Consider the following 15,268-nt stretch of genomic DNA (forward strand, 5'->3'; position numbering starts at 1 on the left):
GGGGTGTGCGCGTACGTGGTTAACCATGCCTGCTACGCGGACCCGCGGTGGAGGGGAATCCTCGGGCGACGGCTCCCACACCATGGGTGAGGAGCCTAGCGGCGGTTCGCTTAGCAGCGGGGGGGCGATTGATGATGTTAGCCCGGCCGTTAGCATTGTCGAGGGAGGGATCTCGGGGGCTAGCGACCCCCACATTCCCTATTGGTTAACCACGTTATGTATGCTGATGATCTGGTGATTGCTGCTCATTCAGAGGAGTTGGAGGCGCTGCTGCTAGAAGAGGAGCGTGCTACAAAGATGTCTGGCCTTACCATCAGCCCGAACGTGGTGACCTAAGGCCGATTCCCACTCATGGCGAACACTAGTGACGATCATCTGAACCGGTCCTGGGACTGCGCTAGATCGACTCAGCCTCAAATGAGTACCTGGTGCAATGTTTAAAACATTGCCACTCGGGAGACAAAGGCGGCCAGGCGTGGTGCTGGCCACCCACCCTCTCATGTGCCGTGTCAGCCTTCATAGGTGCTGCTCGCTAACAGCATTGGCCCTCAACAGTCTGTTAAGGCTATACAAGGGGAATTTGTATTTGGTTGTCGGTGTGATGACGATTTATCAATTCACCCTTTACTTTATCTCTGGACGTTGCAGATCTTCTCGAAGAACAGCAAGGGAGAGGTTACCTTCTTGGAGCGAGCTCACTGGCTTGGCACCACCGACTTGTGCAACGCCTCCATCGCTATACGTGACGTGCGGCCCTCCGACTCAGGATCCTACCTGTGCCAAGTGCTGCTGCTGCCCTCCTTCAATGAGGGTCATACATCGCTCATCCTGGAGGTGGTGGCCGCAAGGGACGGGGGACACGGTGAGTGTGGGGCACCACGTCTATGCTATCTCCCTTGCCTGTTAGTCAGGAGGTCTTGGGTTCTGTACCAGGCCCTGATGATGCCTGTTATATATTTGGAGTCCACAAGTTTTCTCTTCTCGTGTTGGTGGCATGAATTTTTATCCGAGTCCTCCGGTTTTTCCCTCGACATTTTTTGGTTGATGAAGATGAAACGATCAGAAAATACTGTCAAGTCGGGTCATGTTTTATTTTCGCTTGCTAAAAGCTCACTGTTTAATTTGCTCAGAGTCGATGCCTTTTAAGCTCTAGAAACCAGACTATTTTGTATATTTTACCCGAAAAGGCCCTTTGAGTTGCATATATTTTTCTCAGACGCGACCTGGCCAATGAAGTGGCGTTCTTTCACGTGGACGTTTATAGCAGCAGCCCAAATACAGTTGAACCTTATGGCGGGACCCCGTGGTCCAGAATAAACGGAAGTCAAAATCGTACTTAATGTATTTATTTTTGGCCACTCCGTCCCACCACACACGTAAACGCCGCGACCCACCTGGCGTGGATCATTCTGTTGTCATTTCATCCAAGCACAACAGCGAGGACGAATGCGCAGAAGAGCTGAACAAGCGAATGCACTCCATGCTCGGGTATGGGCAGGATCATAAGTTTTATCCAAAGCTGCTCAAACTGCCTACACGACTTTAGTCCTTTATTTGTCATAACGGTATGCATAATACAGTGAAACTGCTCTATTATCTTCATTATACTGTTAGGAACCTCCTGGTTACACCAGCCAACAGGGGATTATTGTGTCCGTCATGCAGAGAGGGGCTGGGTGGGGAGGAAGGGGCTGGGTGGGGAGGAAGGGGCTGGGTGGGGAGGGAGGGGCTGGGTGGGGAGGGAGGGGCTGGATGGGGAGGGGAGGGTGGGGAGGGACTGAGTGGGCTGGGTGGGGAGGAGAGGGTGGGAAGGGGCTGGGTGGGGAGGGTGGGGAGGGGCTGGGTGGGGAGGGTGGGAAGGGGCTGGGTGGGACTGGGTGGGGGGTGGGAGGGGTGGGGCTGGGTGGGGAGGGGCTGATCACCCTGTGGTGCCCTTATAAAACTCAACGTTTAACCTACTCACGCCGGCTTGTGCCCGCCCTCACAGTCGGGCATATTTGCGAAATACACCACGCCGCCATTGACCCTGGCCATTGACCGAGCAACCCAACGTTCCTACCAGCTCCCTTCGCAGAAATGTGTTTATTTGTGACCTACCAATGTCTGCAGCCAAGATCAATCAATGACAATCCTATTACCTGCAGATACTTTACAGATGAAATGCATTGCACCGTTACTTCCTCCTGTTTGATAATACTTCTTTTGTCCGTATGCATTTGTGCAGATAGTTTTTTTTTGCGGTCAAGCCATAGTTTCCACATACCACTCGTACCAATGTGGATAAGAGGAGTGGCGACCGACTCCTATGTATAGTAACATTGGTATAAATGCTTGTTACAATATGAACAGCACATTATAAACGGGTACAATTTTATGTATTGTTTACAAAGTATGTTCACAAATCCACACTGAGAAACACGATGATTGACAGAGGGGGGGGGGGAAATTATGTTTTCGATAGTGTATTTAAATAGAGGTACTGCAGGTAAGTAGTTTTCAGTTTTAAAGGCATAGTTTAACAAGACAACACTTGCCAACATCCTTCAAACCCGTTGGTAAAAAAGAGCAAAGTTTTTGTTTACATTATATTATAATGTTTATGTGAGAGCTTATGGGACCCAATAAGGTTCAAATGTCCACATGGTAAGCCACTTCAATGAGCTATCATTTGTGGCCTGGTCGGTTAAAAAAAAGCTATCCAGCTCAGTAGGCCTTACCTGGAACAATATAAATGGTTTTGTTCATAGATTAGGTTTGCTCTGAATTGCAGTGGAGAATCAGCTACTAATTTGCAACGTAACGTTCGCTGTTGTCTGTCTGTTTCCAGAATCGGTGCCTCAGTCACCTTACATCCGTATAAGTATAGCTTCAGTGGCAGTCCTTGTTTGTCTTCTAAGTGGTGCCTTCGGATACTATGTCTGTAAAAAGTGGAAATCTGAATCTACACAACAAGATATCACGCAGAGGTACGAGAAAGTTGCATGTCTTACGGGTTCCATGATTATGTAGCTCACACTTATTCGGATATATTTTTCTGTATTCTTTGGTTCTTTTGGTAAAGTCACATAGCAAATAATAAGATAAAATAATGAAATGAATAAAAAATTAAAATGGAATAAAAACCAATTTTTTCGATCGCAATACAAGCTATATTTTTCTGCTGACAAAAATGATATCAATAGACTTTAATTTGTTACACGCAAAGTCGCGTTTTAGCCAGTCCCCCTATTAGTTTTCAAGGGGGTCTGCGATGCATAAGCCTAGAAAGACAACAGCATCAAAGTGACCCAAACGGAGGATGAATGCAACAATGGAATGTATAACACGTTAAGAGTTGTAGGCAAAACTGGTGCTTAAACAATGGAAATTATTTATATTAACACGGCCTAACAGTTTACACTTGGTAACTATGGTTTCCAGTTAGGACAGCTGGTAGACTGCCTGACTGGCGACGCCGAGATGGTGAAGACGGAGACGATGGTGAAGACTCCAGCAGCACGACGGGGATCCCACTCCAAACGACAGCCCCGAGGTCCCCTCCCGGGGCCCCTCTTATACTGTCAGCGTAGCCTGGCTCTGCTCCCGGCCATGCCCCCTTCTGGAACCTACTAGCAGGTTCTTGATGTGCCCCTTCCGTAACCCCCTAGATCCCTCTCTAGTCTATGATGTGGCCTGCTGTCAGTCAGGGCTGCTGCAAGCTGCAGATCCCCTTCCCTGCCAGCAGCCAGCCCTATGCTGCTACTTGACCGATTATATGTCACTACATCACACCCCCCCCCCCCCCCCCCCCGTAAAAACAAAAAAATTAAGCCATCTCGGCTGACATCACTCACCCGCATAGCAGGAAGCTTCAAGAACAATAGAAAACCAACAGGGAGAATTATCAATTTATGGCGAGAACCCACAGTATTGAACCCATATCCCAGGGATTATAAAGAGAGGTGGGTTATCGAAATCTAACACTTTTGGAGCGGGTTCTCATTGTTGGGCCCTCAGGTGGGACAAGAATGGACTCCCTGGGGACGATGCATAAATGGCCTCATGGGCGCGGCCCCCTCCCGAGAAGAAGATGAGGGATAAGAAGAAGATGACAGCAGTTCTGTCGCCCCCAGTCCATCTGTATGGAATCCTGCTGAGGCGCACCCTCCAAGCCTGCTCGCCCTGGCTCGCTGGACACATCAGACACCCGGCACTCAGGCGCTTGCGACCGACCTGGATACGCACACAATGCGGCCTTCTGACCTCAATCACCTCAACGGGCTGTGCCATGGCAGGTGCTATTTAGGGGATGTGCCCAGGGGTACCTGGGGGCAATGTATCCATGCCTTGTCCCTAGGGGTCCATGGGTTTCCGGATTCACAGAGTCCTACAAGCTTCTCATTGGCGGCCTGCTGTTTGGCAGAATTTCCCTGACATGCCTCCTGCGCTTCCGTCAGCCGCCTGATCATAAGCTTCATGGGCATGGGCTCAGCGACCTTCTTTTCACCCAGGTCCATGCCTAACTGAGCCTCCATGGGGAGTCACATCCCGTCCCATACATGAGGACAAAGGGGGAGAACCATGTTGAGGCATGGGGGGCCATTCTATACGCGGCAAGAACATGCGGAATGTGCAAATCCCAGTCAGACTGTCTCATATTCTTGAGTTTTTCGGTAAAGTCACGTAGATAGGTTAAAAAAATAAAACCCAAAATAACAAAAAACTACGACATTTCGATCGCAACACAAGCGGGCATCTTCAGTTTGTTGTGATCGAAACGTCGTAGTTTTTGTGAATTTTTTTGTTATTTTCTTTGAACCTATCTATGTGACTTTACCGAAATACCCAAGAATATGAATTCCTGCAGTCACGAAAGATTTAAGTCAAGATTTAGATTGTGCCTCGTTAACCTGTTGGCACAGCATGGACGTAAAAGTCCTGTGCAAGTGCTCTACCATCCCCTCAGTCTGGGGGTAGTAGGACGATGTCCGGATCTTTTTAGTGCCCAGGGAGTCGCACACCTCCTTTAACAAATCTGATGAAAAATTTCGACCCTGGTCTGTAAGGAGGTGGTCCAGGGCCCCTTTCTCCAAAACGTACCCATGTGTCCGTGATGGACGCGGCCGACTGATCCAACGGCCACCGGGACAGATATTCCACCCCGACAAGAAGGAATTTGTTTCCCCTCTGAGCGGCGGGAAACAGGCCGAGGATGTCGAGGGCAATGAGCTCGTTAATACGAGACATCACAATGGATTACAACGGTGGCTGACCATGTGGTACACATCCTTCGACATTCCGGGCCAAAAGAAGTCACGCTTCAAGGTAAACAATGTTTTCCGCACCCCAAGGCGCATTAACTTTATGTGGACAACCCGTGCAATAACACTGCAATTTCTCATCCCACCCCATCAAACAGCCCATCACGAAGGGCTATGAGAGACATTCCTGCTGGTACCTTTTTACTACCTCTCGTTCCAACGTGACACCGTAATTTTAATAAGGATGCATTCTCAACCTGAAGGCAGCCACATTCAGTGTGCATGAGACCAATCATGTTGTCACAGGGAGCGGTTGCCGCGGGTGGTGGAACATCAACCGACGCTACAACAGTGCACGGATATCCTGCAGCTGCAGGTTTACATCGGCCGACACCCATCAAACATGCACAGCGGTCCCTCGGCGGTAACCGCGACAACGCGTCCACGTTGCAGTGGCGTGCACCCCTCCTGTAGGTGACCGTGAGAGAGTAGTCCTGCAAAGTTTCTAACCAGCGGGAAAGTTGGCCTGACGGCTGGTCAACCCGCAAAGCATATTGAAGGGCCGCATGATCCGTGTGCATGATAAATTGCCTTCCGCAAAGGTACGGCCTGTACTGCTGTACAAAATGCACAATGGCCAACAATTCACGGTGCGTCAACACAATAATGCTGCTCTGCGGGGGACAGCACACGGTTTCCATAAGCGAAAACCCTCTCCACAACGTTCACCTGCAACAGTACAGTGCCGATTCCGGTGTCGCTGGCATCTGTATCCAACACAAACGGCAGAGAGAAATTGGGGTATCCAAGGGGAGGTACGTTGGCGAGGCCATCACGCAGTGCGACAAACGCGGCCTCCTCCTCCTCCCATTGACATCTCTGGCCCGTGGAGCGGTTTAGTGATAGTCGAAAACTTGGGTCGGAACCGGCGGTAGTATGACGCGAACCCAGCAAAACTGCGGACTTCACCCATTGATGTGGGGGGTCGGCCATGTGCACACACACGCAGTTTTATCGGGATCTGTAGCTATCCCAGACTCGCTGACAATGTGGCCCAAATAGCAAACCGATGTCTGCAAAAAATGACACTTTTGCGACTTGAATTTAAGGTTGGCCGCCCGCACCCTGACAAACACCGACTGCAACTGCTGCAAGTGTTCCTGCAACGTGCGTCCGAACACAATTACGTCATCCAAATAAATGAGGCACGAGTCCCATTGAAGACTTGCTCCATAAATCGCTGAAATGTGGCCAGAGCGGAGTGAAGACCCATCGGAAGACAGTTAAATTAGAACAATCCCTGGGGTGTTCGGAATGCGGTTTTAGGTTTGGAACCTACATCAAAAGGCAACTGCCAAAACCCTGACAGCAGGTCGAGGGTGGAGAAAAACTGCGCACCCGACAGGGCCTTCAAGGAGTCATCCATCCGTGGGAACGGGTATGCGTTCACCACGGAGACTTAATTTACAAAAAAAATGCCAACTCCCATCCCGCTTTTAAACCAATGGGAGCCTCCCACGGACTGGTGGAAGGAGAGATAATGTCGGCAGCCAACATTTCGTCGACCGCCTGGCGAACATGGTCCTTTTCCTTGGGACTTGGCCTATACGAATTTTGACGTATAGGAGCGGTGTTATGCATATCAATAAATATGGTGCTGCAATAGTGACGTGCAGCCAATATCATATTTCTCCTGACTAAAAATATCAGCAAATTCCCGGAGCAATGCACGCAACTCGCCCCGCTGCTCACCGGACAACTTAGAAGTTTCTTTACACAGCACATCCATCCAAGCCTCATCTGACTTGCCTCCCCGCTCCACCATGGCAACGACCTCTGCGGCTATATCGCTGGCCTCCTCACAACACGCAATCGTCATGTGGGCCAAGACCGTAACCGCCTGCACCACCACGGTGCCCAAGCCCGACGTTCAACACTTGCAGAAAGGGATCCTGGTCCCCCCATACTATCGTTTGGGCCCCCACCAACGCGAGACCCCGAATCACTCTGTTTGAAGGGGTTAAAAGGACCCCTCCAATGGTGTCTGCGTGATCAAGCTGCTTCTGCAGCCACAAAGGCACCAACATCTGAGCGCCTGGAGGAACCATGACGGTCTCCTTCACTAGGGCCTGAACCGTGGCGTCGGGCCTCTTCAATCAAGTTGGGGACTTCAAAAATGCCAACCGCCGCCCTGAGACCAGTTCAATACACCCTTTATCCACGAGGATCTAAAGGGGCATCCTTCTGAGGAAATCGGTGCCCAACAGACAGGGATTGGCCAATGTTGAGAAACCAACACTGGCCCCGCCAATTAAATGTCCCCAATGCGTACTGTCGCCAATATCTGTCCGATAATACCCAAATTCCTGCCATTAGCGGCAACACATGCACTATTCACCGGATTAAGACAATATGACCTCGGCGGCAAAGACTTATAAATAAGTTCTGAAATTATACTAGCCGACACTCCCATATCAATGAGCACCCTTAGCTCGACACCCTGCACGAACCCGACAACAGTGGACGATCCCACCGCCGCTGCCACAACACATTGTGCCAATGCAGTCCATTGCCCCACGCCCTGCGGCCACCCATTACATGCCGAAATCCGACGTTCGCGCGCCGTGACATGATGAGGGATAGCAGTGTGCGAACCCGACGCGCTCGAACAGGGAGATGCGTGAAGTGACTGTGGTGGCCGGGTGTTTGATGCATCACGACTTGCCTGTGGGCCCGAGGAAGCAGAGGTCAGCAGGGCAGAGGAAGACGAAGGCGAGGAGAAGACTCCAGCAGCACGATGGGATCCCACTCAAAACGACAGCCCTGAGGTCCCCTCCCGGGGCCCCTCTTATATTGTCAGCATGGCCTGTCTCCGGCCCCGACCACGCCCCCTTCTGGAACCTACTAGCAGGTTCTCGATGTGCCCTTTCCGTAACCTTTCCCCTAGATCCCTCTCTGGTCTATCACGTGGCCTGCTGTCAGTCAAGGCTGCTGTAAGCTGTAGATCCCCTTCCCTGCCAGCTGCTACTTGACCGATTTTATGTCACTACACAATTAACCAAAAATTATAATTGCATAGGGTACATACATTTTTGCTGATATTTTACCACGAAATGCAAGCTTGGTGCAAGGCATCAAAACAATAGGTTACCATGGGAGTCCAGTTTACCATGGCAGTCCAGTTTACCATGGTAGTCCAGTTTATCAAAATTCCTCTTCTTGTTATTGTTGTTTCCGACTCCCTGGCCTTGGGCGTTTTGCAATGAGGGTTTGCCCCATCAATGAAGTGCAAAGTTGGGAAGGGCCATCGGCACCATCACCAGAGGAAGTTGTTTTGTCATATATAGAAGTGATATATATAGAGGTTAATACTTCAATGTCTGAAATATGTAGGATTTTAAATTAATGTTTCGTGGTGGGGTGTGATTGGTCAATTGGTGGATCGAAAATCATACCACTGGACTGGCAGATCCATGCCGGAGTTACCCAACTTGATCAGGAAGGCGACTGCAACTCGCAGTCTCAGACCTTTTACCTTCAAGGGCCTTCCTTCAGGGTCTAACAGATACGTTTGGGATCACCTTGTGAATCCAAGGATGTCCTGAAAATACTGGTGTTTAGTCTGCCTTAATACGCTGCAACAAATTAGTTTGTTTCAGCAAGCTTTCAGACTGCGTTTCTGAACTCACGGAGATGCATTCAAGATAAGCCACAGAAATGCGATAGTTTGTCATGCAAGCCAACCTATGGATCATATCATAAGCCACCGTAGTCTGCGCTCTTGTACTAGAGAAATGGCAAAACTGCACAAAATCTCTGGCCTGAGGCAATTTTTTTGGTGGCTATCAGACTTCAACATTGGCGGTCAGCTCATGAACATATTGCTATGAATGCAAGAATAAAATAAAATAAATCACTTTTTTACGTAAAAAAATGCATGCTTCCCAATTCCCAGCGTTTCGAAATGCACGTTTTGTTAATCGAAATTATTATTATTATTCACAATAAGAAGTTTTGTTGAGTTAGATTGTGTAAGTGTAAATGTGTTGTTAAACCCGTCGCCACCACCCGACAGCCAATCAGTAAGGTTTGCCACGTAAACAAAACGTGCTAATTAGTTATTACACTATGAGATCTCTTTTACCAGTGGCAAAATATAATAGTAGGTTTTTACCCTTTTAACTGGTACAAAACTGACACCTTTATTCAAGGCATCATGTTTGCAATGACCACAACACAAGTAGTCAAAAAAGCAAACAAAAAGAAGCAACTCTGATAAGGATGATAATATGCACTGTCCTTGAAGTTGATTGGCCCACACCCGAGACGGCTTTTTTTAGAGCCTAGTCCCCATTGGTGTAGGGCCAGATGACACCAGAAGGCGTACAACTCAAACACAGTGCAATATCAGAGTATTGAGAGCTCGGGGTAAGCATTTACACTATGAGATCTCTTTTACCAGTGGCAAAATATAATAGTAGGTTTTTACCCTTTTAACTGGTACAAAACTGACACCTTTATTCAAGGCATCATGTTTGCAATGACCACAACACAAGTAGTCAAAAAAGCAAACAAAAAGAAGCAACTCTGATAAGGATGATAATATGCACTGTCCTTGAAGTTGATTGGCCCACACCCGAGACGGCTTTCTTTAGAGCCTAGTCCCCATTGATGTAGGGCCAGATGACACCAGAAGGCGTACAACTCAAACACAGTGCAATATCAGAGTATTGAGAGCTCGGGGTAAGCATTTACACTATGAGATCTCTTTTACCAGTGGCAAAATATAATAGTAGGTTTTTACCCTTTTAACTGGTACAAAACTGACACCTTTATTCAAGGCATCATGTTTGCAATGACCACAACACAAGTAGTCAAAAAAGCAAACAAAAAGAAGCAACTCTGATAAGGATGATAATATGCACTGTCCTTGAAGTTGATTGGCCCACACCCGAGACGGCTTTCTTTAGAGCCTAGTCCCCATTGGTGTAGGGCCAGATGACACCAGAAGGCGTACAACTCAAACACAGTGCAATATCAGAGTATTGAGAGCTCGGGGTAAGCATTTACATTATGAGATCTTCTTCTTGGTTCTTTCGGTAAAGTCACGTAGAAGGGAAGTAATAAAATAATAAAAATAAAACATAATAAAACAATTCTCACGACGTTTCGGCCACAACGCAAGCAGCCATCCTCAGGCGAAGAATGAAACACCCCAAGCTTGGAGCGTATATTTAAGCTGGGTTAGAGGGGGGGGAGGTGGGAAGAAGAGCGCCTAAACAAAATAATTTGCATATCAAACACAGAGACAATTTTAACCGAGAAGATGGATTCTGGCTTAGCAATCACTGGAAGGACGTAATAAACCATTTTGATACACATTAGGGTGGGTAGAATAATACATAGTGTTATATTAAAAATGTATAAGGTATAGGGTGGTTTATAGCAATACAGTATGTAATTTAATGTTGGTTTTGCCTATGGAAGTATATAGTACGGTATAGACGCGTGTGATGTAAGAGAATAAAGTTTAGATGGAAGCATATTATATAATTTTTTACAACGTAGAATTTTTCATGTATTACTTACTGTTAGTAACTCAGCTTATTGTAGAGTATAGTTAGTTTACTGATGATGCTATGTAGTTTATACTTTAGTTTGTCATGCAGTTTATACTGTAGTTTTTTACGTGGTTGTTTAGTAACTACAGCTACATACTATTAACATTCCTTTCCTTTGTTAATGCTCCCCCCCTTCCCCCCCCCCCTTTGATGCTGCTAATCCTGCATAATGCACGGGCATAGTATTGATTTGGAACCCCCCCCGCCCACCTCCTACGCATTTTCCATATGCTGAATTCCTCTTGATATGCAAATTATTTTGTTTAGGCGCTCTTCTTCCCACCTCCCCCCCCTCTAACCCAGCTTAAATATACGCTCCAAGCTTGGGGTGTTTCATTCTTCGCCTGAGGATGGCTGCTTGCGTTGTGGCCGAAACGTCGTGAGAATTGTTTTATTATGTTTTATTTTTATTATTTTATTACTTCCCTTCTACGTGACTTTACCGAAAGAACCAAGAAGATGAATCCCTGCAGTCACGAAAGCTTTAAATCGAAATTATGAGATCTCTTTTACCAGTGGCAAAATATAATAGTAGGTTTTTACCCTTTTAACTGGTGTGGGCCAATCAACTTCAAGGACAGTGCATATTATCATCCTTATCAGAGTTGCTTCTTTTTGTTTGCTTTTTTGACTACTTGTGTTGTGGTCATTGCAAACATGATGCCTTGAATAAAGGTGTCAGTTTTGTACCAGTTAAAAGGGTAAAAACCTACTATTATATTTTGCCACTGGTAAAAGAGATCTCATAGTGTAAATGCTTACCCCGAGCTCTCAATACTCTGATATTGCACTGTGTTTTGGTTGTACGCCTTCTGGTGTCATCTGGCCCTACACCAATGGGGACTAGGCTCTAAAGAAAGCCGTCTCGGGTGTGGGCCAATCAACTTCAAGGACAGTGCATATTATCATCCTTATCAGAGTTGCTTCTTTTTGTTTGCTTTTTTGACTACTTGTGTTGTGGTCATTGCAAACATGATGCCTTGAATAAAGGTGTCAGTTTTGTACCAGTTAAAAGGGTAAAAACCTACTATTATATTTTGCCACTGGTAAAAGAGATCTCATAGTGTAAATGCTTACCCCGAGCTCTCAATACTCTGATATTGCACTGTGTTTGAGTTGTACGCCTTCTGGTGTCATCTGGCCCTACACCAATGGGGACTAGGCTCTAAAGAAAGCCGTCTCGGGTGTGGGCCAATCAACTTCAAGGACAGTGCATATTATCATCCTTATCAGAGTTGCTTCTTTTTGTTTGCTTTTTTGACTACTTGTGTTGTGGTCATTGCAAACATGATGCCTTGAATAAAGGTGTCAGTTTTGTACCAGTTAAAAGGGTAAAAACCTACTATTAAATTAGTTATTAGTTCCCGGTTGTGTGTTGGAGAGTAACCCACAACTACATTTACAATTCCAGTACCCTTGTGACGTTTCGCCGATAATTACAATTCAGCCTCATCAGGCAACAGCCAGAGTTGGGGAGAAATCCTTCCCCTGTTTCGGTCTTAAACGATCTAACCCAAAAAAACATCTATTATGAATAATATTGGTTTGTGAAAGCCTCCTACCTGTTAAACTGACAATCATTATTATTATGACTCCCGTCTCTCAGCCACAAGTATGTGTTATACACCCACCATTCCCATCCAAATAATTAATATATCGTAAATGGAATCCACCAAACTCATCTATTGTTATTACTCTCAAAACTGAAGCTCATTGTTTTGTCTCTCTTGTTCCTTCATAGATCGACTGAGCAAGAAGTTCCCCTCAATGCCATTTAAACATAGAAGTCATCTATTTTATTTTTCTTTTTCCAGGTATTTATTTAGAACTTCTTTTACACCGTGCGCAGCCAACCATGCAGATCGGAGGTGTGGGAAAGGCAAGGCCCCACTGCTCTATGCAGCTCTTTTTTCAGAAGTGATCTTGCCACAAATGATTGCTCAACGAAGTGGCTTATTGTCACGTGGACATTTTTAGCAGCATACAAATACCCTGAACGCATGACGTAGATTTTAAATGTAGAGGAAAAAAACGGAGGATCCGGAGAAAAATCTATGCTATCATGGAGAATGAGAGAGAGAGACACCGCACAATCCCAATATACAACAGGTATCGTCCAGGTCGGGATCAAAGCCACGACTTCCTGTGTACTAGGCAAGGTAGTGAACATCTCTTAGCCACCGTGTTCTCAAGCTCGACGAGACATCTCTCTCTCTGGGTCACGGCCGTGTTATCCAATAGGCCAAAGTAGGCACTGTGCCTAGGGCTGACGAAAACAAAAATGTTACAATGTTTTGTTGTTGTTTGTACGATAAAAAATGTTACCAAGATATCTTCTTGAATAAATATATTTATATAGCAAGGATAGGCACAGTGTATCAACAAAAAGGCAGAGTAATTTCAATCGTTTTTTTTCATAAGTTTCGAGAAATTAACATTGTAGGTGGACTTTTCGAGATGTTTTTATTGCAAAATTATCAATAACACCTTTTGTGTTTTTCGCACAACCAAGCGAGTGGGCAGCAGTGCCAACTGTAGAAAGTTATCACTGACGGCCTACTAACAGAAGTGCCTATGCCATTGGAACCTCCTTTGCCAGTAGCAAAATATGATAATTGGCTTTTTGTCCTTTAATCTGGTAACAAAACTGACACCTGTTTTTATTAGGAGTCAAATTTGCATTGACCACAATACCTGCGGTCAGAATGCAAACAAAAAACACAACTCTGATAATGTATGCACTGTTCTTGAAATTGATTGGTCCACAACCGAGACAGCTTTTCTTATAGCCTAGTCTCACATGGTGTTGGACCAGATAACGCCAAAAGGCGCACAACTCAAAGACAATGCACCATCAGAGTATGAGAGCTCGGGTAAGCATTTACACCATTGGAACCTCCTTTGCCAGTAGCAAAATATGATAATTATCAGAAGTGCCTATGGCCTACAAGAACCTTCAGGCTTGCCTTGAGTTGGTTATTAATGGTCACTTCCAAGCTGCAGCCTAAACAAATGTCGAGGAACAAACATGCAAAGGAGGCAGAGCTGTCTTGCTGCCAGATGAACTGTCATGGGCGACGTTTTAATCCACGGGAACAGCAGGGTCCACAGAAACTTCGATAATTAATCATTCGTGGAATGGCGTCCTATGACACATTATTTTATTGCAAAATAAGTGGATTCACCGACGTGTTTGTGCGTCTCCGTGTTGCATATATCGGGTCTTGAAAAATGACTAAAATAAGAAAAATGTAGTCAAAATGGAAAAACGTATAATTTTCCAAAGCTATGTTAATTTATACAATTATGCACGTAATGTATACTAATTAGAGAGTTGTGATTGTATTATGATATGCAAGTGTATGCAATTATGATAATGTATTCAATTATGATAATTGGGTTCTGCCTCGTTGTCTTGGGTTGCATTATCAATCCGGATAATACAATTAATGGTATGAAGTTATGCAAGTGTGATGTTAGTATGCTGATTAAGCTCGGCTTCGTTGTCTAGGGTTGTATTATCAATCGGGATAATACAATGAATTTCACTTTAACTTTACTGATTATGTTTTAGTATTTTTATGTCAGGTCTCAAAATTCGAATCTCTTCGCAGGATACAGTTCTTATAATCAAGATTATTATGCATGAACTTAGGAAGGCACTACTCAGACACTTCTGTGTTAAACAACTTTAATCTCTAAACAAAAAAAACATAACACTCGAATATACGAACTCTTTTGCTTGGAATTGTCAACACAGTACTCCTGGAGATGTTCTCCTCATTGATCCGTACATTTAACCCTCAATGATTACGTTTGTTAAACTGGATAACAGAGCAATCGATTAATTCCTCAGAGTAAAGCAAGCATATACGGCGATAGGAAAAAGTTCTTAAAAATGAATGTAACAATATTCATACGAACAGCAATAAAGAAACATGTTCTGAAAGCAAAAGTAGACTTCAATGGATTCATTGGTAATATTATGCAATTAACGAAATGTCTTGGAACAATGGTGTGCGGCAGTGTGCCTGCTTGTCTAGCAAATGCTTATCAATTGGTTAAGGCTTCAATAAATTTGCGGGCAAGATTCTGTCATCAAAAAAAAGATTTCAACACAAGTCTCCCTGTGAGTGTGTAGATTCGTAACATAAGTTTCTAAATGTTTAGTTTCATCAATTAATTCATTGGTACAGTTATGCAATTAACAAAAAGAATGACAAAAATACTTCTAAACGACCATATCCCACGTAACTCAATGGGCAGCAATGCTTTTCATGATCAGCTAATAGTTGATGCACCACCTTAGGATGGCCACCATTTTTGAAACACAGAGATAACTTTGGAGTACTCTCATTAGTCCCAATATGCGCGTTATGTGTGTGTGGGTGGATTGTCTCCTTGCTC

At 45.4% G+C, this 15,268-nt stretch overlaps 1 protein-coding gene across 7 annotated transcripts in view; it reads left to right on the forward strand.

Annotated features, from left to right (window-relative positions):
- Positions 1 to 14,810, forward strand: part of LOC144733837 (immunoglobulin superfamily member 11-like) — a 53,680-nt gene extending 38,870 nt beyond the window's left edge. For 6 of the 7 annotated variants that reach the window (XR_013588425.1, XR_013588426.1, XR_013588428.1 and 3 more), the window contains 3 exons: positions 649 to 862; positions 2,828 to 2,966; positions 12,603 to 14,810. Coding sequence is in view for 2 of the 7 variants with exons in the window: in XM_078615843.1 (XP_078471969.1) it covers positions 649 to 862; positions 2,828 to 2,966; positions 12,603 to 12,639 (390 nt within the window). In the remaining 5 variants the exon portion in view is untranslated. Of the gene's footprint in view, positions 1 to 648; positions 863 to 2,827; positions 3,776 to 12,602 lie in introns of those variants that run through there. The other variant, XM_078615842.1, reaches the window with a different exon arrangement.
- The last annotated feature ends 458 nt before the right edge of the window (positions 14,811 to 15,268 follow it).

The sequence above is a fragment of the Lampetra planeri genome, chromosome 48 (assembly GCF_965212315.1).
Source record: "Lampetra planeri chromosome 48, kcLamPlan1.2.h2, whole genome shotgun sequence".
Lineage (NCBI taxonomy): Eukaryota > Metazoa > Chordata > Hyperoartia > Petromyzontiformes > Petromyzontidae > Lampetra > Lampetra planeri.